We start from the raw sequence: 14,565 nt of genomic DNA, 5'->3' as shown, positions 1-14,565 counted from the left end.
CTAGAAAGGCCCTTTAAGTCTCTTAAAGAAAAGTATACGTTTGTCCTAACATGTCTAGGTTCCTTGGGAATAATGGGACAATCACTAAAACTCAAGCATGCTAACGAAGAGCATCAAAGAACAATGTTACCATGACAAAATCTTTCCAACAGACTTTTCCCCTTGGAACTGATAAATAAATAGCTCACTGGGGTTTCTTTTACTTTTCTTTCTTATCCTCACCTGAGAACATGCTTATTACTTTCCAGAGAGAGAGGGGAAGGGAGGGACAGAGAGCGAGAGAGACATCGATTGCTGCCTCCCATATACACCCAACCCTGGACCGAACCTTTCCCTGTGGACGATGCTCCACCCCACGGAGCCACCCCGGCCAGGGCGCTTCCACTACAATGATAACCAACTGGACAGTTGTCCCTGGGGTCTCTTCATGCTACATTCCAAAAGTAACCACTCAACAAACATTTCCCGACTCCTGCTCTGGGTCCAAAACGGACACCAGGACTGCCCGGGGGTGAGAGCCACCCACGGTCTCGGCCCTCATGGAGTGTGGGGTCTCGAGGGAGCAGATGCTGACCAAATACTCACACCGATACATGTGCGTCAGTACAAACTCTGACAAGATGCATGAAGGACCAGCCTGGCCCCCAGCTGGTTGAGCGAAGGGGAGTGAGAGGGGCCCTCCGAGCACCGGGCAGAGAAGGCACCACGTGCAAAGGTCCTGGGGCAGACGGACTCTCAGCCAGTGACGCCACAGCTCAGAGGGCGGAGGGAGAACTGTAGAGGATGAGGCTACGGGCGGGGGTGGTGGGGGGACTAGGATCCCCGAGGCCTGGGACCACGGTGAGGATACTGGTCTTCGTCACAAGGACCCTGGGGACCCACGGAAAGGTTGAAGCAGGGAGCAGCACATAAACTGGACCAGGGTCCTACACAGAACAGCACATCACAGCACCGAGAATGAAGCAGGGAGGACAAGAACGGACACAGACAGCTCGCTGGGAAACAGTTCCAGGAGAGAGAACGGCCGTCTAGACTCGGGGGGGGGAGAGAAGGCGGAGAGACACAGAAGATGTCTGGGAGAGACGCCCAGGATGGCAAACCGGTAGGACCAGGGGACGGACTGCGTCTGAGGAGGAAGGGAGTGGCTAGCCCGCGGACGGCCAGGGGCACCGTTTTCGGACCGCGGTGAAGGATCCGCAGAGAAACGGTGAGTTAAGTGTGAGAGATGACAAGTTTGTGGCGTCTGGGAGCAATCTCGGGGGGGGGGGGGGTGTCTCCTGGGTGGCTACTTGATACCTGGGCAGAGGCATCAGAGAATGCGTGGTCTGGAAATAACAGTGGGTCGTCTCGCGGGGGCACCTGCCGTGCGGGGAGTAGGCGATCGGAGCAGAAGAGAAGACCCTGAGACCACCCCAGAGACCCCCTCCCGGGGCGCCGAGCCAGCGGAGGCACTCCCGGTGGACCCAGCGGCGTGGACACGAGGAGAAGGGTGCACGGAACGGGCTGGGGGGGACACGGAGACCTGGAGACCAGTGCAGGCGCTTACAGAAATGCCCTCAGCGTGGGCAGACGAACGAGAACCGCTGGCAGCTCTAAGCACGCCTCACTGAGGTCGTCCTCACAGGCAGGAGGAAGGTATTTAACTTAACACACACAAAAAAGTGAACAACCAGATGGAATCCCTGCTATTCAGAGACGGAGAAGCATTCCAGAGGAAGAGGGACGTGACCGCGGCCTCCGGGCCTCCCAGACCTCGCCCCTCCACCTTCCGCACACCCTGCAAAGCCGTCCCCGCCTCCCCGACCCCTGCCCCGGCTGACGCCCATTTCTCTGACGTGAGAGCTTGAGGAACTCCGCCACTCGAACCCCAAACTCCCTGAGCTGTGCCCCGACACTCCTGTGTGTCCCGTGCTTACCTCCTTGATTGTGGTGTTTCTTCCCCTCCACGAAAACCACCATCTTCCTCCCTTTCGGGGCATCTTATCCCTCATGATGGACTCCACAGTGGCCTGTTTTAAATGGATGGGAACATAAATAACGGAACCAAAAAAAGATCGACTTAGCACACTCAAACCAAAAGACGCACACGTGCAAAGTAAAGTAAGATTTAACAAAAAAAAAAAAAGAAAAAAATCAAGAGAAAATGGAACACACTATTTGTGAATTAAAAAACTTGGAGAAGCAAAACCTAATGGCGTCCAAAATTACAGTGAGGTAACTTAAGCATGAAGACTTAACAAGATGTTAAAGGAATAAACAAACAGCAAAAAGATACAACACAACAACAACAGGAAAAAAGAAAGCATTGAAAAAAATCATTAGTGATTAGTAAGACCAGAGCTTTCAAATTAAAGTGGCTTACTGGTTAGGACACTGTTACTCTCAATATAAAATAAAAAAAGTGAAATGATTACTATGGGGTATAGGGTAAAAAATGCAAAAGATGTTTTTAGTAAACGTAAATTTCTAAAGTTTGACAAACTGAACATTCGTAAGTGCATTTAAAATATCAAGTGTTAAAAAATTCACACTCTTGTGGGAGAAGATTTAATATCAACTAATAATTTTCTAAGTATTTCCAAGGGGCAAAGGATCCATCTTGAAGCTAATTCCCTGGGCCAAGGTCATTGTTATCTCATTTTTCTTCCTTGGTTCACAGAACTGTCAGGTAGCAGCTGACACCTCAGCTGGTAATGACTGAAAGATTTACTTTCAACCAAACAGGCTGCCAATAAGTGGAAAGGTAAATAATTTACACATTCGGCCTGAATGTGCTTCTTTTTGTCATTTAAAACATTCCTACCTGACACGAAGAAACACCTGAATACACAAGATGCATAAAATGCAAACCATACACACCCCCTCCGCAGGAACAGGGCCATCCATGAAGATGTAAATCACCCTGCTCCTCCTAATTCATCCAGGAACGTGTAAAACCCCAATTTAAAAAAAAAAAAAGAAAGAAAACCCTAACAGGACTATTGTCTGCAGTTCACAGGGAAAACAAAAACAGCCAAGAAGATCCTCAGAAGAGTTACAGGAAGACACAAGCCTTACTAAGTAGTCCAGTATACACTGAAAACCAGAGTGGTTTTTTGAAATGCGGCCGCTACACGAGTAAACACACTAATGAAACAGAAGGCCAAGTCCAGAAATACACCTGCACTCACAGAGAAACGTAAGTGATGACCAGGCTGCAACCGCCCGTCGGCGGGGACCAGAGCTGTCACCCAAGGAAAGGTGCCTGGATGATCTCGGGCAGCCGCGCCAGCCCCGGGGGGCTGCCGCCCTGGATGCACCGTCACCCCGTTCTCACTGTCTGGCCCACGTGACCAAAACGCTGCTCGAGAACCAGGCTGTGACGTGTCCCAGAAAACGAGCCTCAGTCAGTCTACACGACTCACAGTCCTCCCGCCGTCTCGCCAGCTACTGGTCGGGAGGCGATCACGTGAACAAGCTGCAGCCAATGAAATGCCTCCGTCCTCCCCACTGTGGACGGGGCCGTGGAAGCAGATGGGTGGGACAGTCGCCTCGCGATCAGGACGGGGAAGCCGAGGAAACCACAGAGAAGCCGAGCCACATTCGTCCAGCCGGGACGCCCAGCCTCTGCGACTCTTCTTGTGCATGAAAACAAACCCCCCTCATCTGAGCCACTTGTGGGTCACTGTTCCCTGCCCCAGAGCCCCCTGCCTCAGTGACCGGCAGCGAGGAAAGAGAGCTGGCTTCTGTCCCCTCACCCGTCACTCTCAACATAAAATGTAAACGGAGCGAAGACGTAAGGAAGCACTGGAAGAGACAGGGCACATGTTCACGAGTGTTGGAAGCCAGGAAGCAGGGCCGGTCCAGGTACGATACGAAACCCGACAGCCGTGCAACACTGACAGAGCCTACGTGTAAATATAATTCTGTATTAGACAAACGCCAGAACCAGTCAAAATAAAAATCGTCGACACACTTGTAAAAAGATTTCGGATGTGTATAGCCAAGTCTTTAAGTTTACAAGCCACGGGTATTTCCTTTTCCGTAAACTACATCCTTTAACAGTATTTCCGTTGCACTGGTCTTTTCGCTTATTAACGTGTAAGAGTTGAAATGTGTAACGTAAGAATTTGTCCCGGGCCACGGATACCGTGAGGAACCGGGCAAGAAAAACAAAAACCACCCAGGAGAGCAGGCCCCCCACCCAGTGCACAGTACGCACAGGGAACATACCCCCCCAAAAAGGTCACAAGCCCCAAACTCCAAAACACACACGGACACACGAGAAGGAGCAAATGCACTCATCACAGTCAGACAGCCCTCCCAGACCCTCAGGCGTCAGGATTACCCAACAGACAGCAACATCAAAGCAGCACGGAGCACTTGCTACGTGTACACAGGACCAAAAAGCAGCGTGTGGTCTAGCAGGAAGACGCAGCGCTGGAAAAATGAACGATTCCAGGCCGAGCGCCCATGACGCCTTGGGAGGGGGAGGATGACAGCACAGTGGCTGCCCCGGTGAGTCTGACCTCGCACCCTGCGTCTCCCTCAGCCTCTCGCCTACTCTCACCTGCAGCCTGGAGCGCCCGGGCCCTGCCCTGGCTCCTCGGCGGCCCATCGGGCCCGAGGCCGGAGCTGGCACCGGCATCTGATGCCCACCGCTGGGCTGCGACCCCGCCCCCTTCCCTCCCCATCCCCGGCTGGGGACACCCCAGCGTCCGCCTGCTCTGCCCCCACCCGTGTCCCCAGCACAGCGGGTGTTGGGAAAGGAGCCCTGGGGAAGGCAGGACTTGGTCCGGCACCCTCACGGCGGAGAGGTTTGCCTTGATGAGCACATGGGGAAAGACATTCAACATGCCAGAGAAACGGAATCCAAAGCCCTGACGCTGATATGCAGGAACTTCGAAGAGCACAACGTAACTAAAATAAAACAAAATCTAAACTGCACCCACCCAGACTCACCCGCCCACCACTTTCAGTCCCTCCTTCTTTCTCGTGCTGACGCTCACCTTTGGCAGGGGCTTCTGGAAAGCTTGCATGGCCAGGAGCAGCGGGGCCGCCGTGGTCCAGTTATAGTACCTGGCGCGAGACAGTGGGACAACTGTCAGACCGAGGCTCGGACTGAAAATCTCACGGCGTGAGAAGAGGTTGTGGAAAGTTCTGGAACTGCAGCTGGGTCCGTGAAGAGCCCAAAACTGTCGCCCACATCCCAGCCTTCTCCCGCATGCCCCACCCTTGCTGTGGCCACAGGGAGGGGCCGAGCAGCTGCCCAGGCAGCAGCACGTCCAGTCGGAGGCAGGGGGAAGCCGCACGGCCGCTGGAGGGCAGCCCGAGGCGCACGGTGCACCAGGTCACCCCCACGCTGGTGGCACTGCCTGCCACGCTTCTAGGGAAGGGCCACCAGGCTGCCTGACTTCACGGGTAAACATCCACCACCACCTCTCGGGGAGAAGAGCTTGCCAACAGTCTACCGAACGCCTGCACGTCCCTGACACCCCCTCAGCTCATCTGGGGGGCCTCAGATGAGGAAGCTGTCTGGGTGGACACGCAGTCTCTTCTGTTACACCTGCCCAGGCCCCACAGGCCCGAGACAGTCCACGGTCCCCTGTAAAACCCAGCACCGAGACCGTGGAAGCCCACAGGCTCGACACTCACGTCAAGCTAACAACTCTCCGGCACCACGGTTCTCGCCAACGGTGAACTGACAGCAACACGTTTTAACAAAGACACGTACGTATATACATAAACACATGACCTGACTTCTAAGGTCCGCTGTCTAGGTCTCTGCACTGGAAAACCTGACGCCGAAACGGCGCCACGCCCCTGTGCGCGGCTCCCCGGAGAAACTCACTTATTCCCGATCTTCACCACGAGGTTGGGGTCGTCGATGAGCGCAGGGTTGTCCGAAAACTGCTGATACGACACGGCTTGTTCCAAAAAGGCTTCTGGGGAAGCAATCGCGGGGGACGGGGAAGGAGGTGAGGAGCGCCTGGCTGACAGAGCCAGGGAAGTCTGCCGAGAGCTCACACGCTGCCACGGCAGGGTAAGTCTCCAACCGCGTCAGTGCAGGGACCTCGGTGTGTCTGGGGGGGCCGGTCCACACGGAACGAGGGGAGCGTGGGGCCGACTGAGGGTGTGGGGGAAGCGCCCCCCTAGCTGGGGCGCAGACGCGGAAAGGGCAGGGGCAGGAGCGTGGAAACCACAGTCTGCGTGCGCCTCTGAGGATGCAGGTGAATGGTAAGCGGGGCGCAGAAACCGGGCGGCCTGGGTTTAAGTCACACCTGATGCTGTGACCCTGGGTGAGCGGTTCATGTCCCCATGCCTCAGTCCCCCCCTCTGCCCCAGGGACATACTTCCGCGGGAGCTGTGAGGATGGATGAGGCCATGAATAAAAGGCGGTGTCCTGCCTAAAACAAGGGCTCGATCCGTGTCAGCGGGTGTGGCTCTGGCCACGGCCACCTGCAGGGGGTGCAGAGGCCCACGTGGGGCCCAGCCGCTGACGCAGCCGCTGACGCAGCCACTGACGCAGCCCAGGGCCAACTGAGGGTCTGGGGGAAGCATCCCCCTAGCTGGGCTGGCAGGAAGCCAGGCAGGGCTGGCAGGAAGGCCCGGGTCAGGGGCGCCTTTCTTCGCCATCATCGGGCTGAGGGGTTAGCGGGTTCGGGGCTAGCATGGGGGGCCCTGGTCTCTGTGTAAGAAATAACTCCCAAAGCCATGAAGGAGACAGGGTCCAGGATGGCACCTCAGGCAGGGAGGCAGCCATGAGTGGCGAGGGGGAAAGGAACAGACCAGACCACAGCAGGAGTGTGGGGTGGTGGCGGGGGGTGGGGTGGGTGGAAGAGGGACACTCAAGGTCTCCTTAGGGAATTTGTCAGGTGGTACGGGCTGGCCACACTGACTAGGGGGCCTGGGGCCACCCCCCCACATAAGTGTCCTGAGACACTGAGAAATCACTTCTTGGATATGGTGAATGCCGTGACCTCATTCACCCTCCAGGCCAATACTAAAAGCACCCTTCACAGCCAGCTGGGAAGCGTCCCTGGACTCGCCCAGAGGTCCCCCCTCCTCCACGATGCCATAGCACTTGTGCACCCCTCCAGCGCACTGTGCCCCCACCGGCTGCAGGCCCCCACACCCCCGCAGGGCTGGTGCGGGCCACGGAGACACACACCAGGCGCAGCAAACACGCCTGACAATGGGTGACCCCAATGAGGCCACTGCCTGAAACTGCATGTGCACCCCAGAACCCCGAGGTCAGCCACGTGCAGGCCACCAATGCGTGGGTCATGAGCAACAGCGAGCCACGGGTGGTACTGGGAACCCAACGAAGGGGAAGCGACTTCTGTCGTGAACCGAGCCCCGCAGCCCCAGCTCCGGGGCGTTCTGACCAGCTGCCACAAGAGGGCGCTCTCGGCTTGAAGACCGGCTCCAAAGCCCGGCGGTACCTGTGGTTATCTCCCTGTTGTCACTGAGGCCACCGCAGAGGGAGATGGCGATGGACGGCAGGTCCCGCAGGCCGTCGGAGGTGCTCTCCACGCCACTGTCCACGCCGGAGCTGCCCACGGACTGCGGGGACTGGTTGGCTGACCGGGCCCCGTTGTCGGCATGCTTGGGGAGCCCGGCAGGATCTCCACTGGAAGGAGGGAGAGGGGAGGGCCGTCTGAGGACCTTCCTGGCCTTGGGTCTCACACAGACATCAGACGGCCCCGCAGAGCAGCAAAGGGCTTCGTCTCAGACGGATGTTTTGGTGACGCACCGTGGGAAGCCGAGACGAGTGAAGGGAGAGAATACAACCTGTGGCGCCCCCTCCCAGGCCCGCGTGGAGAGACCTGAAGGGACGGGGCTCACCCAAGAGGCCACAGCTCTGCACTCCTGGCCTCCCTGCGAACCCCGGGAGAACTAAAGATGCCCCCAAGGCCACAGGACACCCTGTCCTGGGGAGAAAGAGCCACGCAGATGCCACTCGGGGCACTGGCCACGGCAATGCAACCTCAGGGTCATCAGGAGCCACAGCCCTGTGCGGGGGGGGGGGGGGGGGGGGGGTCCCTGCTCCGAAGGTGCGGAGCCCTGGGGAGACGGCCCCACCCCCGCACTCTGCCTGCACAGAAGGTCCCCGTTTCCACTGCCTGCTCCTCCCAGTGGAACTCAGGCCTCCTGCCGCCTTTTCCCCCCTTCTCATCAAATAGCAGGGAAAGTGAACTCACACAGGCTCCGACTCAGGGTACAGAAAGGGACGTGAAGAATAGGGAGAAACCTTACTTTTTGGGGAAATACAGGGCAGCCACCTCGGGGTCCATCTCCGTGAGGTCATCCAGGTAGACGCCGTCGGCACCCAGGTGTCTGCTTCGTTTGTCTGTGGAGGCACACGGGGCGCCGTGTCAGAGCGCCGCTCCTCCCCAACGGAGCCCCTGGACCTCCCAGGGTCTCCAGAAGCCACGGCGCAGCACAGCACGCACCCGTGCTGGGATGGGCCTAAGCTGACCCCACAGCCCCACCCTCAGAGGCCTGCAGTAGAGTATTGCTGGAAAGACAGGTGCCCTGGTCTGCATGCAATGCCATCGCTCGCCGACTGTGGGGCCTGGACCAAGTCATGTGACCGCGCGCCTCACTGCCCGTCTGGGACGTGCACTCCCTCCACCGAAGTGATTAGCATCGTCATTACTAAGCGATGCGCTTCCATCCAGCCCGATGCGCGGGAGCACAGCACCCACGTGGGCGCTGGCTGCAGACCTGCTCGCTTCCGGCAGAGAACCACGTCACTGGGTCCCGGGCTGGTACCAAGCCGACTGGCTGGCGGGTTACGGTTCACATCATCACTCTGACACGCAACCAGGTGTGCACTAAGTAGGGTTTATGGAGCACCTACTGTGTGCCAACCACTACTAAAAGCAGCGAGTAAACAAAGCTAAACCAGACCAAGAGTCTTGCCTTCGCGGAGCAACTAGGTTGCACTGGGGCGCCAGGCAAAGCCAACAAACAAATGAGCATCTGAAACGTGGTAAGCAGAAACCGAGCTCCGCACGGAGAGAAACTGGGGGCGGGGGAGAGGGGACCGGATTAGCTGAGCAGCCCAGAGCATGCCCAAAAGGACTCTCTTCCTCTGGATCCCAGCACCCCCGAGCTGTAAGGTGAGGGGTTCGCTACCCGATCCCCAAGACCTCCTGTACGTCTCATTTTCTACAGCCAAGGTCTCGTAATTAATATCCTCCGCGAAGGGGCGCGAGGCGCGCAGCTGAACGCGGCTGACGTCACGGCTCAGTGCCCTGGACGTCCGAAGGGAGGGGAGTCACTGACCGAGCCGCACCTCCGCGCAGGAGGGCGGAGAGTCCCCGCCCCCGCGCACCTTTTCTCCTGGAAGGCGACTCGGTCTTGCTCGCCACGGCGGCCAGGGCTCTGGCGTCCTCCGCGGCGGGCGGCGGCGGGGCCGCGGCTCCCAAGGCCTCGGCGTCTTCCTCGTTCACAAACTGCATCTCCGTCTGAGACTTGCTCTGCTCGGAAAGGGGCTGCACGGGAGGCGCCCCAGCCGACGAGGACGGCGACTGGTCGCTAAACGCATCGGAAGATTCACTGTGAATGACCTGAAAGTGTATTTTCTCACAGATCTTCCTGCTGCTCAGCGGGCTGGAATCTTTCGTCTTGTGTGGCGAAGTCTGGACCAAAGGGGGGGGGGGGGGGAGAGAGAGACAGGGGTCAGAGCACAGGCAAACAGGAAAACTGAGTCAACCAAAGAACCACGCTGAGCCAAAAAAGGATCAGCTGAACTGTCCACACTTGGCAGGAGACGCCTCAGCCTGGGGACGTCCCGTGGAAGTTTCCAGATCTGCCAAAGCAAAGGAACTTCTCTAGAAAATACCCACTGGCAAGCAGAAGTGAGCGAGATGAGGAACGGCCAGCAGGTGGCAGCAACCCACGTGCCCATCCGGAGAACGGTACACACACACACACACACACACACACACACACACACACAGTGGGGGATTTTGCAGCAATGAGAATAAAGGAGTTGTAATTAATACAGCTACGGATTGAAGCTTGCAAAACCAGTCTCTGCTGTTACAGAGTCAAGATCACGTCTATCCCTATGGAGGGTCAGTATGAGCAGTAACTGCCAAGGTCGGGGCTCCCCGGTTGGTCCCGCTTTGTGGCCTGGGTGCAAGTCACACGGACACGTGGGAAAATGTATTGCCCTATGTACACACTTATGACCTGGGCATTTCCATGTACTGTAGAATGCTCACTCTTGCCATGTATGATGCTCACTTTTTTGCCCAACTTTTTTAGGGAAAAATAAGGCTGCGCATTATACATGGGTATTACCAATTCCACATCTCTATAAATGTTTTTGACTTTTATTTCTGCTTATGCGTTAAAAGCGTAACTCTAAAAAGCAATAATAATATCGGTATGCAAATTAATATCCTAGAATGTGATCATCAGTTTTGCTTCTAAATATAAATAAATAAATACACTGAATTAAAACAAAAGATTTTTTTTCCTGAAAGTTTGGGCCAAAAACGTGGGTGCACAGTATACACGGGAGCACACTATACATGGAAAAATACAGTATGTATGTGTATTTCACCCCAAAATGTGAGTGAGTGATGAGTGAAAATGTATTTGGTGGCTGGTTCACATGAGCAGGAAATTAGCATTTCTGACTCTGCCTCTCCAAGAAGTTTCCAGTTAGAAAAGATTCATCCAAACACAGAAATGCAACGAGCCCTTCGGGACTCGGGCGGGGAGAGGGCGTTAGGCCGGCGCGGGTCCCGGCGGCTCCCAGGCGCACACACAGCGCAGCCTGTGGGTGGGGCTTTGTCCAGCCTGTGGGTGGGGCTTTGTCCAGCCTGTGGGTGGGGCTTTGTCCGAAGGCGTTGGCTCAGCACTTCCGCGCCGTTTCCCAGCAACCAGTGACGTGGATTTGCGAGGAGGGTTGGCTGGGTCAGCACGATAGTTTGTGGGCAGAGAAACCAGCGTTTTCCGTGAAAGCTAAATAGAGCCTAAAAAGGGCATGAATCCCCAGGTTCAGCCCCAGCACGCCTACTCCCCGACGAGCTGCCTGCCCATCTTGAGTCTTAAAAGAATGCTTTCCCCCCTCCCCCGCCTCCTCCACTGGCTCTTCGGATGGTAAACATTTAGGGGGGACGCCAGAGGCTGCGCCATCTCCAAGGGCTTTATAGTAAGTCAAAGAAGAAACAACCTGAAACACAGTAATATAATTCAAGATTCGTAAAGTGCACTGGAATATAAAATACAGCTCCTTGAAATAAAAACCCTGTGCCCATTTCATGTCTTGAGAAGCTGCCTTCCGTCTGCAGCAGGAAGCGAAGTTCCCGGGAAAACCACTCACTTTCGCGGCTTGCGGCAGCTCCCCCCAGAGCCAGAGCATCTCCAGGTTGCTCTTCTGCATCGTCCTGTCCGCCGCGGACTTACTGACCAGCTCCGAGTCGCTTTTGGGCGTGGAAGGCCGGGACCCTGAGGGGCTTAACACAACACAGACCCGTGATTAAAGTGGGAAGGCAAACTTTTTAAAAAAAAAATGTTTTGGGCCCAGAACTAGCATGGTTCAGATAGCCCAGAAAATGCAGCCAAGTCACCATTGCCTTGGGACAGCGACCTTCAACCTTTTTCATCTCGTGCCACACGTAAACCAACTACTAAAATTCTGCAGCACCTCCGGAAAATATGTTTGGCAGATCTGACCAAAATCGGTATAATCAAAAAAATTTTGATTCGTTCACACCAGACGGCTGTTGTCTGGGCTGTTGTCATTTTTCTGTTTGACAGCCCGAGGGCAAGAGGTCGCTGCCCTGACTGAAGAGTCAGGTGTTGCACATTTTACAAGTTCCTGTGGGCGAGCTGGGTGAAAATCGCTGCCTCGGGAGCATGGCTTCGTGGCGTGTCCCTCTGTGGCCGCCAGGGGTCCACAGGACACCTGTCCAGGGGGAAGGTGCTCCCAGTGTGGGTGGCCTGGTCCCAACCGACTGCCAAGCTCCAAGTAGAAAGGATGAGGAGTAGCATTAAAAAAGGGAAAAGTGAAAAAGTGAGACAGACTAAAAGACACAGGGAAAAAGAGAGTTTTTCGTTACTTCGCCCCCAGCCATCCCCCGCCCAGCCCACCCCGAGCGCACCCCTGCTGCACCCCCAATTTCCAATCACTCTCCAGGCATTGCAGGGCCCTCCCTGGCCGTTGCCGACACATGCCCATTCTGTTCCACACTTAAAATACAGACTAGAGCCTGCGCTGGCTTTGAAAAGAGGAAATCATGTGCCAACTTTACCGCAAATGCCAGATGCCACCACACTCACAGCCTGTCACCTGCCAAGAGTAGTAATCTACTGACTGACAAAATTCTCACCGAATTCTAGACATGCACATGGGGAAAACAAAATACCCCTATAATTGCTGCTCGTCTTTATTCTCCTGCATCCCTCCCTCCCTCCCGAATGAGATGGCAGTTTTCGAGTGCAGCCAGAAAGGGAGCTGCCCCAGGTTCCCCTGTGCCGTGTCTCGCCTCCCACGGACACGCCTGGTCCCGTGTCTGGGTCAGAGTCACTCCCCTGGAGCACAGCCTCCCCATCGGGGCGAGAGGGGCTCATGGATGACACTAACTCAGATCCAATCCGGGCCCTCAGTGGCTGAATTGATCCTGCACGTCCTTATTCAAGCCATTGGGACCGAGCAGACTGGGCCTGCTCCCCTCACCCCCACTCCGAGAGGCAGATGGCAGCCCGATCCGGCCCCAGTGCCGCGCGTGGTCTGCCAGCCTCCACCCCAGAGGATGTCAAGGCTGAGCGCAGCTCCAGAGCCGGCCCGACTCCAGGACCCCGAACATCCCGACCCTTCCGTCCCTTCCGTAGAACGCCACGAGGTGGCCAGAGGCGTCCAGGTTTGCAGACGCAGGCTCACAGACTAGAAGCAAGCCCCGTGCGTGGGAAAGGCACAGACAAGCGGCACGTCCCACCTGCCCCAGCGCTGGGCTACCACGGACACTGGCCCCCTCGGCCGCACCAGCCTTTCTCAAGGGAGTCTCTGCACCCACACACACACACACACACGCACGCACACGCTGGCCACTCAAGGGGGGTGCACCTGAAGCTGAATTAATCAAGGACTCCCGATCCTGGATGTGAGTGAGACTGACGAGAACGATGATTCCAGAGTTTCCCACGGCCAGACGTGAGGTTTCTGCATGCGACCCAGGGTTGCTCCACAAAGCAAGCTTACAAGGGCGCTGGCTGATTTTCCTAAGGGACGCAGTCATTAGCCCCACAGCCATGCAGTATCTCTGCCCATCAGGCACTCGGTCGTAATGGCTCACGGCTCAGGTGACCACATTCTAAAGTGGCCTTTCTCCTGTGCGTGTGCCCTCGGGATGACGTATGCATCCTGAGATTTGGTTCTTTAGTCGAAGAGAAAAACCATTTCCCATCTAGAAATCAATCACAGCTTCCCGCACTCAAGTTTTGAAGTAAGCCCCACAGGCCCACAAAGCTGGGCCGCAGGGCAGGCGTGCAACCCCGCAGAGGGCAACCCCACAGAGGGCAACCCCAAGGGAACAGGGCAGAGATCTGAGACCGCGGCCTCGAACCAGAAAACAGACCTACGGCCCTCAGCCTCAGGATCCGTCCTATCCGATCCTGTCCTCCACAGCTCTGTTCTAGAAACGCTGTGAAAACATCTGACGCCACTATTCAGAAAGTTTGATAAGCTATTTAAATAATGATAATAACCTCCGTTAAAGTGATATCCTAAAAAAAAATCCTGTAAACTTACTTGCTGAACAACCCCAGACAGAGAGCAAAAGATCATATTCCCCAGTTTTATTTCGTTCTTCTATGTTCAAACCACTCCCCAGAAGTAGGGAGAATTAGAGGCTCAACCATAACTCCCAGAGAGTCAAAGGTAGTAAGTAGTTGAAAGGAAATCTACAAGTGTTTACAATGAAAGTGGAACAGTAATCTCTATGTAGTTTCATCGTAAGTAATTTGATTGGTTAGTAAAATAGATTTGTGAGAATCAGATGCCAATTTTCACCTCACAGAATCTCTATGCACTTGCTGCGTAAGGAATTGCGGTTAGTGGTGAGACAGGCCTGTAAGGACCAAGGGAACAGGTCGTTATCGAAGGCGCCCGCCCGGGGGGGGGGGGGGGGGGGCGGTGGCCGCTACCTGTCCGAGGCGAGGAGGAGGCACGGCTGCGGAGGGCAAGAACTAGACAGCCCTCCCTCGGCCACGTCCGCCAGGTGAGGGGGGCTCCGCTGGCCGTCCAGCAGGCTCCTGGGCGATGCACGTGGAGAGGAAAAGAGATCACAGGTCAGTCAGAGGAACAACGGAGTTCATGGAAACCGAGGACCGCTCTCAACGATCCCGTCTGTAAGGAAATGAATGTTCCTCCGGCATCTGACAGCGGCAGAGGACAGGTTGAAACCACTTAGAAATCAACACGAACTGCCTTAACCGCCAAAAAAAAAAAAAAAAAAAAAAAAACAGGGAAGACTTCCCGAAGACCCAGTTCCCTTCCCAGCTCATCCGTCTGCGCGGGAAAGACTGTTTTCCTCCGGTCAGAGATGAGTGCTCTGCCCGGTC

At 55.9% G+C, this 14,565-nt stretch overlaps 1 protein-coding gene across 3 annotated transcripts in view; it reads right to left on the bottom strand.

The window, feature by feature from the left end:
* LPIN1 (lipin 1) overlaps nucleotides 1-14,565 on the bottom strand; it is a 91,148-nt gene that overhangs the window by 19,257 nt on the left and 57,326 nt on the right. For 2 of the 3 annotated variants that reach the window (XM_036027669.1, XM_028516964.2), the window contains 8 exons: nucleotides 14,149-14,256; nucleotides 11,327-11,459; nucleotides 9,323-9,629; nucleotides 8,239-8,332; nucleotides 7,425-7,612; nucleotides 5,831-5,924; nucleotides 4,989-5,058; nucleotides 1,917-2,009 (listed from right to left, as the gene is read on the bottom strand). In XM_036027669.1, coding sequence (XP_035883562.1) covers nucleotides 1,917-2,009; nucleotides 4,989-5,058; nucleotides 5,831-5,924; nucleotides 7,425-7,612; nucleotides 8,239-8,332; nucleotides 9,323-9,629; nucleotides 11,327-11,459; nucleotides 14,149-14,256 — 1,087 coding nt within the window. The remainder of the gene's footprint in view (nucleotides 1-1,916; nucleotides 2,010-4,988; nucleotides 5,059-5,830; nucleotides 5,925-7,424; nucleotides 7,613-8,238; nucleotides 8,333-9,322; nucleotides 9,630-11,326; nucleotides 11,460-14,148; nucleotides 14,257-14,565) is intronic. The other variant, XM_036027670.1, reaches the window with a different exon arrangement.

This window comes from Phyllostomus discolor, chromosome 6 (genome assembly GCF_004126475.2).
Source record: "Phyllostomus discolor isolate MPI-MPIP mPhyDis1 chromosome 6, mPhyDis1.pri.v3, whole genome shotgun sequence".
In the NCBI taxonomy this organism is placed as follows: Eukaryota; Metazoa; Chordata; class Mammalia; order Chiroptera; family Phyllostomidae; genus Phyllostomus; species Phyllostomus discolor.
This window is presented reverse-complemented; position numbering and strand designations above follow the sequence as displayed.